The sequence below is a fragment of the Python bivittatus genome, unplaced genomic scaffold (genome assembly GCF_059951505.1).
Source record: "Python bivittatus isolate LINGU-HERP-01145 unplaced genomic scaffold, Pbiv_v1 ctg000080_np1212, whole genome shotgun sequence".
Taxonomy (NCBI): Eukaryota; Metazoa; Chordata; class Lepidosauria; order Squamata; family Pythonidae; genus Python; species Python bivittatus.
The window spans coordinates 87,699,167-87,715,749 of record NW_028277035.1 but is presented as its reverse complement, the minus strand read 5'-3'; the positions used below and the strand labels follow the sequence as shown (position 1 = coordinate 87,715,749).

Here is a 16,583-nt window from a genome sequence, read left to right as displayed (position 1 = left end):
ATTTTTATTTTGGATAGAAGGGATCTAGTATTATTTTAGATATCCTTATTCAGCCTAAGGAAGCCTGAAAGGACTATGTCTGCTCAGAGGAAACTTTTGACCTGCCATGCAGGGAAGGAAAAGATAAACCCACATGTTTTGAGACAGGCTGGAGGAACATGTTAGCAAAAATATGCTATCCTTTCATGCTTGCAGGGGTGTCAGATTATGCCCTGAAAGAAAGCAGAAAAGATGTATCTCTCCCCTGACATGTTCCTTAGCTCCTAGACTCTGAAAATTCTTGAATTTATCCAGAAAGCCAAAAAAATTACCGCAGATGGTGCCTCCCTTTTGCAATCTGCTCATGAAGTTGTGGAAGCATGGTGGCGTTTGGATATAACACAAGGAGCAGCACATCATGTGCTCTAGCCCCTAGCTTTAGATTTTCCTGAGTTTCCTCCATGTTTTTACCTCTTCTCTCAGGGAACAGACACTCATCTCAGCCCATCTACTTCAAACAGGTTACGCTAAACTGTAAAGCCATCTCCATGTTTACAGATTTGCAGAATAGCAAAAATAAGCTGAAATGAGGCATCTGGCTTCCTTGTTCAGGAAAGCTTTTAGCATTTAGCATTCTGCTTAAGCAGAGCAGTTATAATTTGAATCAATTAATATTCATAAAGGAAAGTTCTATTCTGAAGGCATACATACAGTTATCTTCTGTTACTGTTAATATACCATCATTAGCACCCTGCCATCCAAGGAAAAATACAGTGACAATCTTGCCAACTAAATTTTATCGCATATACAACATTGTTTGGTGGTCTGTGTTGGAATCACAGGAAATTCATGGAGTTTCTGATTTTTCAGCAAAATTCTGTTCAGTGTTCTTTTTGACAGATAGTGACTCTGAATTAGTGACTTTCAAGACAGCCTAAAATGCTTTCTGGATACTCTTCTCACCCTTTCTTTCTGCACACAAAGTATTATAATACTTTAAATTATGTGGTTTTCTATCTCCTGGTCTGGAAGTGGCTGAAAAGCTTTGAATTGTTCTGACTGATTTAATTCAATCTTCAAATATTATTTAGTCTCCCATCCATAGTCATTGTTTAAAAGTATTTGAAGATATGTATTCTCATACAGATTATACCTTGTGCAATGTTCTTTTTTTAGCAAAAAAAATCATATATCAGTTGTTCTAAATTAATGAGATATTTTGGTTGACAAATCTTTTTCTAGTAAGAGTCATTAAATATGTCAATATTTACAGCTGGAGTGAAAGGATGCACAGCCTATGTTTTTGTGATTATTTTTTCTCAAATTAAAATATGTCCAAAATTAAAACCTTAACTGCTTAATTTTAATGTACTTATAAAGGCCATTCAGACTGTACAAAAGCTTTTCTCTCACACATCCCCCTCAATTCCTATAGGAATCATTGTGCAGTCTGGGGTTTTTCCTCAATTCCTGGCTTCTACTGGAACAAAATCTTTTGGCCATCTTTGGTGGCTCTACCAGTTACATCCTTTCCTGGAACAGGAGGCAGTGAAGACAGTGACATTTACCCTTTTCATTTCTCAAACTACTGCAACTCACTTTGAATGAAGTTGCCCTTGAAGAAGACTTCACATCCTGTGCAGCTGTCACAGAATGTAGTAGCCTACTTGCAGTCCAGTGTTAGCCATGTTACTAGAACAACACCTGTTCCTCAGCTGAATTAGCTGCCCACAGGCTTTCAACCTAATTCTCACAAACATATGAGAAATCTTGGGAACAACTGCAAGGACCTGGCTGAAGTCCATGATGTACGACTGACCGAGGAAGAAGTGCATTAGGGTCTAAAGACCTGGGTCTACCTTGATTAGAAAAAAGCATAGGCTGTTTCCAAACAGAGCGATGACAAACATGAAGAAAACCACACTGATAAGAACTGTGAGCAGTTTTTGATGCAGAAGGTCAAAAAGCAATCTCTGTTCTTTCCTCCTTTGTTTGACTGGATTTTGTCTAAGAACTCACATAGAATATAATGGAAATGTACTGTAAATCTTAGAATACAGTGACAAAATTAAATCTTCCTTATTATTAATCTTATCTCTGAAAAGCATATGTTAAGCGTTCTTTTGCCTTAAAAAAAGTATTTCCTTCTGTTATTCTAATAGAAGGGAATTATGAGCTATTCTTTGTTAAATATACAATGGTACAAAGGTAATTCTGAAAAATCAGCTAATGCTGGGAAGTAATTATTTGTTTGGACTTCCTGATTTTGTACCCACGATTTTTATACAGTTAGCTAAATAACCCAATACCTAAGCATTCTGGCTGTAGCACTCCTTAGTAATGTACATTTTCTAAAATGTCAATTTGACTCATTATCTTTCAGCACAATCTACCTCCCTGTATGCATAGGGGTGGGGAGAAGTATTAAATCTGAAACAAATTACAGTCGCTGGGCTCCAATTTAGAGTTCTGGTATGCTCAAATGCACATACATAATAACAATTTTTTAAAATTCTTTATCCAAGATCATAATGTCAGATGAGACAAGATTTTTTCCATTCCCAAACAGCTAAATATTAAGCCTTTGATAATGCAGACATTAGTAATAGGATCATAACAAGCTTCTCTGGCAGGTGCCTGGACTAGAATAGTTAATTCCAAGAACCATTTCTCAGATACTGATTAGTCAGATTTATTAAGAACGTAGCTATGCAAGATTTCTGGCAATTGTTCTATTTTCAAAGAGCAACCTGCGTATAAAAAATTAGGGTGGTAGGCTCTGAAAATGACACCAACCCCCCCCCCCCCCCCCCCCGGTTTCAATGTAAGGCAGAGGATCTTTTGAGAAGATGGGCCGCTCTGCTCCTGGAGATTATTTCCACAATGGCTACCCAGTAGTGCCCACAGGGTATGCAAGAGGGCAGGCATGGCATTGTGACTGAAGTGCAACCTTTGTTGCACATGTATTGATACTGCACACGCCTACAAAGAGGATGTTATTTGTCAGTTATAAATCTTGCAGATTTTCACACATACTCCAACACAAATGTGGCTGTAACCTCCTTATCGACAGGAGAAAGTCTCTTACGGGTGATTGAATTGGGAATTCATTCATCCTGCACTGAGGTTTGGGACCCTCTTTGTCAATCAGTTTGAAGAAAAATACGTATCTCACATTTTACAGCGCCAGCCACATAGGAGAAAAAAAAACATGAATATATCCACAAATTATGAGAAGGTTTGCCTTTTGTAATTCACCTGGCAATTTTTCGTTTTACGTAACAACAGTGAGGTAGATCATGTGGAGAGATAATGAACACAATTGACCTTTCAGAAAAATGCAGTCGTCTGAGAGATGATAAGGGTAAGAGTTACTGTCTTCAGTGCCTCCTATTCCAGGAGAGGGTACAACGGGCAGACCCTCCAAAGCTGGTCAAAGCTCTCCTGGAAACAGCTTCCACCTGATGTTCCAGCAGGAGCTGGGAGGACAGAACCCCCGGATCGCCTACTGACTCCTTCAGGGGTAACTCCATCTCGCTGGGATTCAAGCATAATCTGTTTCCCCCATCCGGTCCCGCTTTCACATCCTGGCTTTCCTAGCACCCTTTCCAGAGCCAGACACAGGTCGTGGGCACGTGCAGTGTTAAGGGAAAGACTTGTTTCTGCAAGTTCCAACAGCGAGGCAGCAGGAGTTGCTGGAGTAAAAGGCAAAAAGCAAGAAAGCAGCAATTAATCGAAGATAAGCCCTTAACTGGGCAAAGGTGAATTCCAGGTCAAGCAGTCCAAAGTCAAGCCAAGATTTATGATGTCAGACTGAGGGAGAGATGAGGTCTTAGTCAATTAACAAGCTGGGGCCGTAAGTAACTGGATTCAAAGAAAGAGTCACGGTACGTGAAGCCAGATGCTGAAGTTGCTTCTAGCAACCGAAAACTGTTTCCATGAGGCTTAAATCTCCTCCCTGCTGAGCTCTCCATTCCCATTTTATATTCTATCTTTCAAGCAATTTCCTTCCCTCCAAGGGCAAACCTCAAACATAATTACAATATGCTTCCACAAGGATCAGCTGATCCAAATTTTGGAATATTTTCTTGATGAAAGCCATTTGGTATGTTGACAGCAGAACTCATATTTCTTATTTCATAGTCATTCATACTTGTTTGCTCTTTGCTTTTTTAGCCCAAGAAGAAAGGTTTTGTAGTAATTTGTCCCATTTAAAATCTTTATTACTAGCAAATATCATTTTTAAATTATTATGGTTGGTCCCACAGTCAGCCAAATATTTAGTCTGGATCTGCCATTTTTATCCACCTGCCTTCCGAAGGACCTGGGATAGGCAGATGTTGTTGATGGTGTTAAAGGTATCGTTGCAGAATGTCAGCTGTTCCAAGTAAAGCTGCCTTTTGCAATTGACTGATGATGATTTTGTCAATGCTAATCATGTTCAGGTGGTGCTCCAGATGTTTTGGAATGGGCTGCATCACACCCCCAGGGCCCCAGGCTTGGGCACATGTTATATGATGTTAGATCACCCGCTACTCCAAAGAAAGCGTCCTTATTTGTCTATTTGTACAACTGGAGTTCAAGTTACTCCCCTCCTTAATTGCTTGCAGATTAAGCAAAATGAGCTATTTCAAAGGGGATTCCAGTGATTTTCATGTAATTTTGTTGTAAGCCACCCAGAGACCCCCATTGTGGGGGGATGGGTGGGGACAAGTCAAAATAATAATAATAATAATAATAATAATAATAATAATAATAATAATAATAATAATTTACTACTTCATACAAACTGTCAGGGAAAAAACTACGTTAAACACGGGAAGCAGACACACCATAAAACAAGTCACTTCAAAGTTCTAAAAGTTTTATTAAATGTTAGTTCAACAAGCAAGTAAAATTCAACCAATAGCATACAAGGTACTCACTTAGATTCACATTGCAATGCCGACCAACTTGACCGAGCTATCAGGTAGACAGCTTGACCAAGTGGGTACCAGCCCCCTCGTTGAAATCCTTTTTATCCTTAAAAACCACAAACCACAGACATGACTCCTAGGTTTAGCAATTGGACCATAACTTCCTTGGTGCTAATTTTACCATATTTTCCTGTTCTATTCGTTCCTGTCACGTCTGTTCCCATCAACAAGTTTGCTTAGTCTTGCATTTGACATTTCTTGTCATTGCGCTAAAGGTCATAAGAAGCTAACTTGGCTTTATTAAATGCAATCAAAACTAACATTAAAACATATAGAAGGCTACTAATAATTTTCCTCTCACAATACATACATATAATTTACCTTGGATCTATTTTGAAATAGCTTTTCTGAATGCGGCTAAAACATCCCGGTTCCTCAGGCTATATATGAAAGGGTTAATCATGGGAGGGAAAACAGTTATAAACACCGAGCTGATACTGGCCCTTTCTGCTGAATAGGAGGATGTGGGTATCATGAAGGTCGAAATAGCCGCTCCGTAGAAGAACCCCACCACGCACAAGTGGGACAAGCAGGTGCCCAAGGCTTTGTGGCTCCTTTCTGTGGACTTCATCCTCAGAACCTGCAAGAGAATGGCCAGATAGGAAGCAAGGATGACTGAGACAGGGATGAGAAAAGATAGGAAATTTGCAAAATATCTTGCCTTTTCCAATGCAGAATTGTCTGAACAAGACAAATGTATCAGGGCTGGAAGCTCACAAAGATAATGAAAAATCACATTAGTTTTGCAGTAAGGAAGAGGCAGGACATAGAGAGAAGAAGTCAATGCCTGCACAGAAGACCAAAACCAGACACCTACTGACATAATACAGCATATTTTGCTCCTTAGGAGGACTGGATACTGCAGAGGCCTACAGACAGCCACATATCTGTCATAAGCCATGATAGCCAGGATCAGGCATTCAGCTCCTCCCACAGCCAGGGTGACAAAAATTTGGAGAGCACACCCATAGAGTGAAATGGTGTATCTCTGGGTTGCAAAATTCACGGTCATCAAGGGAACAATGGCAAGAACTTGGCAGAGGTCCATGACAGACAGCTGACTCAGGAAAAAGTACATTGGCATATGAAGACGAGGATCCACTTTAATAAGGAAAAGAAGAAGACTGTTTCCTACCAGAGCAATCACAAACATGGAATTAATCACACCAACAAAAATGGTGGGTGATTTTTGATGGAGAAGTCCAGCAAGAACAAATTCTGTCCACAGCGTTATATTCTCTTCTCCCATCCCTCTTTCACTGTCTGGATTTCACCTAATAACAAAGAAAAAGCTTGTGAGAATGGATTTTATGTATCTTCCCCTTGGTTTGTAGAATGAAGGAGAACACAGAAAGAAATGAAAGGAAGCTGCATGGCCGGGGAGACATTACAAGACCAAAAAGAGGCTTGTATATAATCCAGTAAAACATACAGCAGGAGGGAATATGTGGCTGATCTTGGCTTTTCTCAAAAAGCGAAACAGATTTGGGCCGGCCAGTGCTTCAGCGAGGAAACACTTGGGAAGCCCTGGGCTGAAATAACGTGACATGGGTAGGAGGAGCACATGAAGGAGCCAGGGAAGGAGGACAGACTCCTGCAGCCAAATCAATTCCACTCCTGTTGCACTGCTGAAATGGCATTCTTCCACTGACTGTGGGTGTGATGAAGAGTCATTCCTTTTCCTTATGATGTGTTACATACCCAACAAGGGCTAATTTGGTGCAGTGGCTGAAGACACTGGGCTAGAAACCGGAGAACTGTGAGTTCCAGTCAAGCCTCAGGTACTAAGTCAACTTCCTCAGCCCTAAGAAGGCGGCACTGGCAAACCACTTCAGAACATGTTGCCAAGAAAACTTCAAGGACTTCTTCAGGCAGTCACCAGGGGTCAAGCATGACTTGGAGACAAAACACACACACACACATACAAAGAGGACAGTGCTATCTGGCAAAAACTGAGAAGAGATACAATAGAGGTTGGGTGGGGGTTAGTAAATCACTTCCTTGTGACCCAAAATAGGTGTCAAGCGTTTCAATGCAGCAACTGAGAAAGACCCTTTGTTGCAAACCAGCTGCAGGATGGGAGAAGAGGCCTGCATGCATAACATCGGTTTGCCAGCAGCTCAGTAGGCGTAGCTCAGTCTACACTTCATAGGAAGCTTCTCTTTCTTTGATTGCTGCTGAGGTTCTGCTTGTATTTTCAGTTCAATTGTTCAGTGAAAAGATTCTTTCTTCCCAGAAAAAGTGCACTTCCATGCATTTAACCTAAAGATCAGTAAGATGCTAGATTACATATACAGTGTGATATATCTGTTATAGAAATTGCAGGGATGATTCCATATTGAATAGCAATATAATGTCTTGTTTTCCGTGAATGATTCTAAAATACACGGAAATTTGAAAGATTTCATTTGAAAATGCCCCCAGAGCCAAGTACAGAATAGCATTATTCTGTAGGCCCCAGAGCCCCCAGAGCCAAGTACTGTAGCATTACCCGCAAAGGGATGAGATATCCCTTTACTTACCATTCAGTTTTCATTCTGTGAACCAACTAACAGGAGAAAAATCAAATTTCAGAGAAATATCCAATGTAAAATCGTAAAAAGACATACCTGACTCTAAACTATATCCAGCAAAGCAATTACAAAGCATTTCCTTAATGCTTTTTTGCCCTTTAACAGGGGCATCCTGTAACTCCTATTTTCTTAGGATTTTTGGTCAACACAGTACAAACTTTGGGGAAATTTCTATTTCGAAGAATAATTCAAGATCTTACCTCTTAAAAAGCAAAGCAGCTTCTTCCCAAATCTGCGGCCATCCCACTGAAGGTGTGTATGTGCAAGTGCAGATGAATGTATTAACTTAGTGACAGTATCTTCATTCCTCCAAGGAGTATCCTTCACACCCTGGGGAAATTTTCTTTCAAGACTTTAATTAAGATGCCACTTTCCTACCATCCTTTCTTTGGAGTGTTTACAAGCAACTTCTGCCTGAAGTAGAGCCTCAGGGCCATGGTGCATTGCTCAGACGTCTTCTCACCAGCTTCATCAGGTTCCTCCTCATGGTGACCTCAGAATCAGATCACTCACTCATCCTTTGATACGAAAGTCCACTCCTGGGTTTTCATCACTTTGCTGAGTGCTGCTTAAGAGGATGGAGAGACCCGCTATTAGATGTTGACATGGCATTGGTTTTTTCTTATTAAATGTGACAAAAAGGGGAACTACACATGATTAATACAATATCTGACCTTTGTGAAAGAAATATGGGGATGAGATTGGGGAAAAAGAATAAGCACTTCTGAATTGGTAGTGAATGTCATCCTATCAGCTATGAAAAGAGAGGTTGGGGCAGAGAGAGACGGAAAAAATCAATGAATCAATGGATTTAAGCCTACAGCTGTCCTTGTAAACATGGTCATATCACCAAAAAATTGTTGCAATAAGTTGACAGTTACTAATTTATATCAATACCTGTAATTTTTGAAATCTTTCTCATGTAAATCAGAATGCAGTACATCTCATCTGCAGAGCAGGGGGCTGTAAACAATGAATCTATCTGAGTGTCCAATCTGCTGTCTACATGTTCACTGTATGTGAGCAATTCTACACTAGCTGTGTTGTATCATTTTAGAGTCTTTTGGATTTAACAGTTTGAATGCAACTGAGAAAACAAGGACACATCCAGACTAATTATTTTTAATATTTCTGTCCAGTATCAGCAACCATTTTGATCAACAGTAGAGAAGCAACACAGCCGTATTATTTGAATATCAAGCAGGTTTCCCAACATAATCTTATATATTTTCCCTTGGAAGGATTCCCATTAAACAGTGGCAATTCTTTCAAGCAAATATTAACAATTAAGTTCCCTCTTTCCTAAAGAAGATGACAATCCTGATGCCTTTAGTGGCTACAGAATTCAAATGATTTTCTTTTCTGAGGCCAGAGACAGGATTCCAACCTTTGAGAAGATATGCTGACAATCAGTTCCTCCTTTCCTCCTCTCTATCAGCCTCCAAGGCTGACCCTCTTTGAGGGAAGGGAATTCAAATCTAACCTTACAAAGGTGGCGGGGGGGAGGGGAGGTATCTTTGGGGCACTCTAGCTCAGAAAAGGCTACATGCCCAGGATTTCAAGGATCATAAGTGCTTTCTCTTCCCCTCACAAGGTGAATCTGGGGCCCATGTGGCCCCAAATCTGCTGTTTGAGCCTCTTCTGATCACTAATGTTGAAAATCCATGGCAGAGTTTCCTCCTTTTGAAAGCCACAAGCACCACAAAAACTGTGGTCGTGGGCCACTCGTACTCTAGTTACTGAGACAATTGACATCTTGATACCCAGATTATTTTTTCATTTAAACCCAAACAGAGGGCCACAGACAGTCAAACAAGTTGTGCTTCAATTATCCCTTGCTACCAAAAACAGTCCAAGCAAGCTACGGCTGGTCCCCTTTCAGCCAGTTATTGGCAATTGCCATCAGAAAACAAAGTTTCAAAGGTAGCCCTGCCTTCACAGTGGTTTCAAAAGTAAGAAATAGAGCTCACTTGACTTCTAAGAAGAAAGTGACGCAACTGAAGCATTCCATTTCAGTCCCCTTCAGAGATTTATTTTTTATTTGTTTATTTATCTATTTATATAGCTGTCCATCTCATATGAGATGACTCTGGGTGGCATACAATAATTAAAAAAATAAATACATAAAAACAGCTGCATGCATGCATGCATACATACATACATACATACATACAGTACATAAAGACACCCTTGGCCTTCTCTTGCACCACTTGCACTATGAAGGAAGGTGGCCAAGGGATCTCCTAAGCTAGGCTGTCCAGTGTGGACTGCAGGAATAACCTCTGCCTGGGCCAGAGAGGGCAAGCCTGAAGACCCCTCAGTTCTCCCTCAGTTCTCTCAGGAAGGATGAGCCAGAGGTGTTCTCTGCCCACCTCCCTCTGGCACTAATGGCCAAAACTCCTAACCAACAGAACCTGGAGATTTGCCCATCTGGCACCTGCTGCCAAAATGTGTCCTCCCAGAGGATGTCTAACGTGTCCTCCTGTAGGATGTGCTGGCCAGGAGCTTTGGCTGGTGTTTGTCAGAGGAGGTAATGGGGTGGCACTGCTAGTCAGCATGTCCTGAAGAGTTCCTACCCAACGCTTCCTGCCTACGCATCTCTTTCAAGTATGAGCTGTCCAAGAGCTTGGCTTCAGATGACAGGTAAGATATTGATGGGAAGGGAGAGATTCCTGCCTCCTTTGTAGCAGCAGCCAAAAGTCTCCTGGACTGGGTGGGAAACCCTGTTTCCCCTTTTGTACTTAGGTTTGTAGTTACTTCAGACTTTTTTTTCTCTCTCTCTGTTCTACGTAATGATAATAGCATTGGTAGGGGTGCTGAGAAACGGCAAAGAATAGGAAGAAAAGTCAAGATGGTACCCATGATGGTGCCACTGAAGGTTCACCTCCTTTTTTTTTTTAAGGTGTGTGAGACTTTGCAGCATCTATTTCTGTTATTTAGACACAGTCGACACAATCGACACAATAGCGCCCATTGGAGGAACAAAGGAAGTAGATTAATAGGAAACTAAAGCGATCTTTTGAACCCATCTATCCAGCTCTCTTCTAATGGTCCCTGTGGCTTCCCAAGAATCACTTCGTGATCCCTTTAGTTCTCTGTTCCCATTGTATATCTATATTTAAAGCAATTTCCTCCCCTCCAAGGGCAAACCCCAAACATAGTTTATTACAAAATGCTTCCGCAAGGATCAGCTCTTCCAAATTTTGGAATATTTTCTTGATGAAAGCCATTAAGTATCTTGACAGCAGAACTCAAGATTTCTTACTTCATACTTATTCACACTTTTTTGCTCTTTATTTTTTTATCCTGAGAAGAATGTTTTGTAGTAACATGCCCATTTTTAAATATTTATTACTAGCAAATATCATTTTATATTATTAGTATTATTAGTATTATTCCATTTAATAATTCCACACTTGTTTGAAGGATGAAACTAATTGATTCAGCTTATTGAATATAGACTTAAATAGATTAAAAAGCAATCTCGCCCTACAGGTGAAAAACCACAGGCACAGGGTGCATTTGCAATGGCCTGGGAGTTGGAAGTGGACAACGTCATCCACTCCGGAAGAAGTGGGTGGCCTGTACTGGCAATGGGCAAAGCCCGGAGTGTTGATCTGCCCTTAGAGAAATCAGTTTAGACTAGAACTGGGAAAACAGAAATCCTATTCCCTCCTGTATTTGCACCCAATCCTCCACAGCAGATTAGGGAAAATGCTGTAGGCTGTTCTGGGAGGGGTGGAAAAGCTATTCCAATTTGTTTTGCCTTTTGTAATGCCTTTAAAGTCATTGGCTGCATTCACATAACTTGTTCAACTAATTACTAGAATCATCCATGTTCTTTCTTTCTTTTTTCTGCCCAAAGGGGTTTTTAACAAATCAGGGGATCTGCATCCTAGTTTGATTCCCAGACGGCTGAATGAATGAATGAATGAATGAATGAATGAATGAATGAATGAATGAATGAATGAATGAATCTGCTATGGAATGAAGAGCTGGAGTCTACCTGCTCTGACCGATGGAGCTGGAAAACAACCATTTTGAACCAAAGGTGAAAAACCACAGGCACAGGATGCATCGCAATGGCCTGGGAGTTGGAAGAGGACAACGTCATCCACTCTGGAAGGAGTGGGTGGCCTGTACTGGCAGTGAGCAAAGCTGAGAGTGTTGATCTGCCCTTAGAGAAATCAATTTAGGCTAGAACTGGGAAAACAGAAATCCTGCTCCCTCCTGTATTTGCACCCAATCCTCCACAGCAGATTAGGGAAAATGCTGTAGGCTGTTCTGGGAGGGGTGGAAAAGCTATTCCAATTTGTTTTGCCTTTTGTAATGCCTTTAAAGTCATTGGCTGCATTCACATAACTTGTTCAACTAATTACTAGAATCATCCATGTTCTTTCTTTTTTTTAAATAAATTTTATTAAAATTTTTCCAAAGAACAGAAAAACTAACACAAAGTAATACAAGGTAGAGAGAAAGGAAGAAGAAAAAAAAGGGGGGGGGGAGTAGAGAAAGAAAGAGTGAAAAGAAATAGAAAGAAGCAGCTTCCAATTTCTTCTGCAACAAATATAAGTACAATTACAAAATTATCTCTTACTCTATCATTATAAACAAAGCTCACTTTTTTCTATGATCCATTTTTTTTTCTAGCCATTGAAACCACAAGTCCTAGCGGCATTTTTCTTCTCTTTCATGCAAAACGTCTATAAGGGGGTTCCAGTCAGCCATAAACGCAGATATTGCTTTTTCTCTAATCAAAGAAGTTAATTTAGCCATCTCTGCAAGCTCCATCGTCTTCACCAACCATTCCTCCATTCTGGGTAGTGTTGCGGAATCACCCAGTTTCTGAATCGAAATCTAACCGAAGAGGCTAGATGTTTACACTGTATTTTTAAAATACCAAAGTTGAAACAAAACAAAATAAAACCCCATATTTAGCATGCTATGTCATTATTAGCTATTATACATGACAAGGATTGCAACTGGTAGAAAAAATTTAGGCAACCAATTTTATTAAGATAAAACAAAAGGGAAAAATAAGTGAAGTTTGATTTTGTTTTGGCTGACTTTACTGGGCTCTTGGAAGAAAAATATACCTGTTCCATTGCAGATCCTTGTTGAGACAAGAGGTTCTAACATTTGAACTCTTCCTTGGAATTAATATCCTAACTGAACTGTGAAACTCTGCCCTAGTCATTTTATTCAGGGATCATTATCCCAGCACTGGTTTGCAAATTAAATGCCTGGTTTTCACCATCCAAGGAAAAGACTCTGGTACTGTAGGGATTCCCAAGGCTTTAACCGGGGTGGAGATGCAACTTAACTTCATACAGAAACAGACTCTGCATTTTTACAGATTAGTTTCTCTAAGAAGTTGGATTATCTTTTTCTAGCATCTCAGGGTCTGGATCACACATGGCCCTTGGCAGTCTTGCATGAGCTCCCCTTCTGCCCAAAGGGGTTTTTAACAAATCAGGGGATCTGCATCCTAGTTTGATTCCCAGACGGATGAATGAATGAATGAATGAATGAATGAATGAATGAATGAATGAATGAATGAATGAAGCTACTATGGAACGAAGAGCTGGAGTCTACCTGCTCTGACCGATGGAGCTGGAAAACAACCATTTTGAACCAAAGGTGAAAAACCACAGGCACAGGATGCATCGCAATGGCCTGGGAGTTGGAAGAGGACAACGTCATCCACTCTGGAAGGAGTGGGTGGCCTGTACTGGCAGTGAGCAAAGCTGAGAGTGTTGATCTGCCCTTAGAGAAATCAATTTAGACTAGAACTGGGAAAACAGAAATCCTGCTCCCTCCTGTATTTGCACCCAATCCTCTACAGCAGATTAGGGAAAATGCTGTAGGCTGTTCTGGGAGGGGTGGAAAAGCTATTCCAATTTGTTTTGCCTTTTGTAATGCCTTTAAAGTCATTGGCTGCATTCACATAACTTGTTCAACTAATTACTAGAATCATCCATGTTCTTTCTTTCTTTTTTATTCATTTTATTAAAAATTTTCCAAAGAACAGAAAAACTAACACAAACTAATACAAGATACAGAGAAAGGAAGAAGAAAGAAAAAAAAGGGGGGGGGAGTACAGAAAGAAAGGGTGAAAAGAAATAGAAAGAAGCTTCCAATTTCTTCTGCAACATATATAAGTACAATTACAAAATTATCTCTTACTCTATCATTATAAACAAAGCTCACTTTTTTCTGTGATACAATTTTTTTTCCTAGCCATTCAAACCACAAGTCCTAGCGGCATTTTTTTTCTCTTTCATGCAAAACGTCTGTAAGGGGTTTCCAGTCAGCCATAAACACAGATATTGCTTTTTCTCTAATCAAAGAAGTTAATTTAGCCATCTCTGCAAGCTCCATCGTCTTCACCAACCATTCCTCCATTCTGGGTAGTGTTGTGGAATCACCCAGTTTCTGAATCGAAATCTAACCGAAGAGGCTAGATGTTTACAACGTATTTTTAAAATACCAAAGTTGAAACAAAACAAAATAAATCCCCATATTTAGCATGCTATGTCATTATTAGCTATTATACATGACAAGGATTGCAACTGGTAGAAAAAATTAGGCAACCAATTTTATTAAGATAAAACAAAAGGGAAAACATAAGTGAAGTTTGATTTTGTTTTGGCTGACTTTACTGGGCTCTTGGAAGAAAAATATACCTGTTCCATAGCAGATCCTTGTTGAGACAAGAGGTTCTAACATCTGAACTCTTCCTTGGAATTAATATCCTAACTGAACTGTGAAACTCTGCCTAGTCATTTTATTCAGGAATCATTATCTCAGCACTGGTTTGCAAATTAAATGCCTGGTTTTCACCATCCAAGGAAAAGACTCTGGTACTGTAGGGATTCCCAAGGCTTTAACCGGGGTGGAGATGCAACTTAACTTCATACAGAAACAGACTCTGCATTTTTACAGATTAGTTTCTCTAAGAAGTTGGATTATCTTTTTCTAGCATCTCAGGGTCTGGATCACACATGGCCCTTGGCAGTCTTGCATGAGCTCCCCTTCTGCCCAAAGGGGTTTTTAACAAATCAGGGGATCTGCATCCTAGTTTGATTCCCAGACGGATGAATGAATGAATGAATGAATGAATGAATGAATGAATGAATGAATGAATGAATGAATGAATGAAGCTACTATGGAACGAAGAGCTGGAGTCTACCTGCTCTGACCGATGGAGCTGGAAAACAACCATTTTGAACCAAAGGTGAAAAACCACAGGCACAGGATGCATCGCAATGGCCTGGGAGTTGGAAGAGGACAACATCATCCACTCTGGAACAAGTGGGTGGCCTGTACTAGCAGTGAGCAAAGCTGAGAGTGTTGATCTGCCCTTAGAGAAATCAATTTAGACTAGAACTGGGAAAACAGAAATCCTGCTCCCTCCTGTATTTGCACCCAATCCTCTACAGCAGATTAGGGAAAATGCTGTAGACTGTTATGGAACTGGTGGAAAAGCTATTCCAATTTGTTTTGCCTTTTGTAATGCCTTTAAAGTCATTGGCTGCATTCACATAACTTGTTTAACTAATTACTAGAATCATCCATTTTCTTTCTTTTTTTAAAATAAATTTTATTAAAAGTTTTCCAAAGAACATACCATATTTTTCCGTGTATAAGACAATACTTTTTTCTAAAATCGTTACACTAAAAATTGAAGGGCGTCTTATGCAAGGAAGTAAGCCAAGGAGAGAACCGCGCGGTTGCGAAACTGTCCATACTTAGTCTCCGCAAACAGGCCTCCTCCAATCACGAGCCTCCAATCACGAGTGAAACTGCCCATACTTTGTCTCTGCAAACAGGCTTCCTCCAATCACGAGCCTTATGTAACTGATGTCAGCTGATGCTGAACAAACCAATTGGAACACATCCTGTTGGAGGTGGAGAGCTTGTAGGCAGCGCGTAGATGCATTAGGGACCGGTAATGTCACAGCATTCTGAGCCCATAAAGATGTCGGAAAATAAAAAAATAAATAAGCGAATGTCTTACTCTGCAGAACTCAAACTGAATGTAATCAGTTATGCAAAAGAGCATGCAAATAGGGCTGCAGAGAGACAGTTTGGACCTCCTCCCACTGAGTGTATCGTGTAAATGTTACCGAATTACTAAATTAAAATGTGTCCTGCTTTATCTTTAAAATATTGATTTCTTAATTTTGGGTTGGAAAAGTGGGGGTCATCTTATACATGGGGGCGTCTTATTAATGGAAAAATATGGTAAAAATGAACACAAACTAATACAAGGTAGAGAGAAAGGAAGAAGAAACAAAAAAGTGGGGGGGGGGGAAGTACAGTGTCAGAGTCTGCACACTCATTCCCAAAGTTCAGTAAATCCTCTGGAGTCTAATTAGTTCCATTAAAGATTTCTTTATTAGGAGAAATGCACAGCATCTGTAATTTATTGAGTCTAAGCATTTCCAAGCAAATCCTTTCCTTTTAAGCCCATTCCCCCCCCCCTTTCTTTTCCCACTTGAAATTCCTCACGCCTTTCTCCTGGTCTCACGGTTGCTTGACCTTGTTGGCACCTCTGTAGAGATAACAGCAGCACCTGGCTTGGCATCTTTCTCCCCCCTTCTCCTAACTTCAATGGCAGGAACAAGCAACCGGGCCTACAATTAACATTTTAACCATTTAACTGTTAAGCATTCATTGCTAGTCTAAATTAAAAGGAAAATATGGTTTGTAGCTTGCACAGATCCTGACATACAGAAAGAAAGAGTGAAAAGAAATAGAAAGAAGCAGCTTCCAATTTCTTCTGCAACAAATATAAGTACAATTACTAAATTATCTCTTACTCTATCATTATAAAAAAAAGCTCACTTTTTTCTATGATACAATTTTTTTTTCTAGCCATTGAAACCACAAGTCCTAAGGCATGTTTTTTCTCTTTCATGCAAAAAGTCTATAAGGGGGTTCCAGTCAGCCATAAACGCAGATATTGCTTTTTCTCTAATCAAAGAAGTTAATTTAGCCATCTCTGCAAGCTCCATCGTCTTCACCAACCATTCCTCCATTCTGGGTAGTG

At 40.1% G+C, this 16,583-nt stretch overlaps 1 protein-coding gene across 1 annotated transcript; it reads right to left on the bottom strand.

Annotated features, from left to right (window-relative positions):
- Positions 1 to 5,283: 5,283 nt before the first annotated feature.
- LOC148216782 (olfactory receptor 2T5-like) lies at positions 5,284 to 5,856 on the bottom strand. Its single transcript, XM_088134706.1, has one exon. It carries the CDS (start codon positions 5,854 to 5,856, stop codon positions 5,284 to 5,286), a length of 573 nt encoding a protein of 190 aa, XP_087990832.1.
- Between the last annotated feature and the right edge of the window lie 10,727 nt (positions 5,857 to 16,583).

Coding starts and splice junctions, on each gene's coding strand:
- LOC148216782 (XM_088134706.1), bottom strand. CDS start 5,856: ATGGCTTATGACAGATATGTGGCTGTCTGTAGGCCTCTGCAGTATCCA.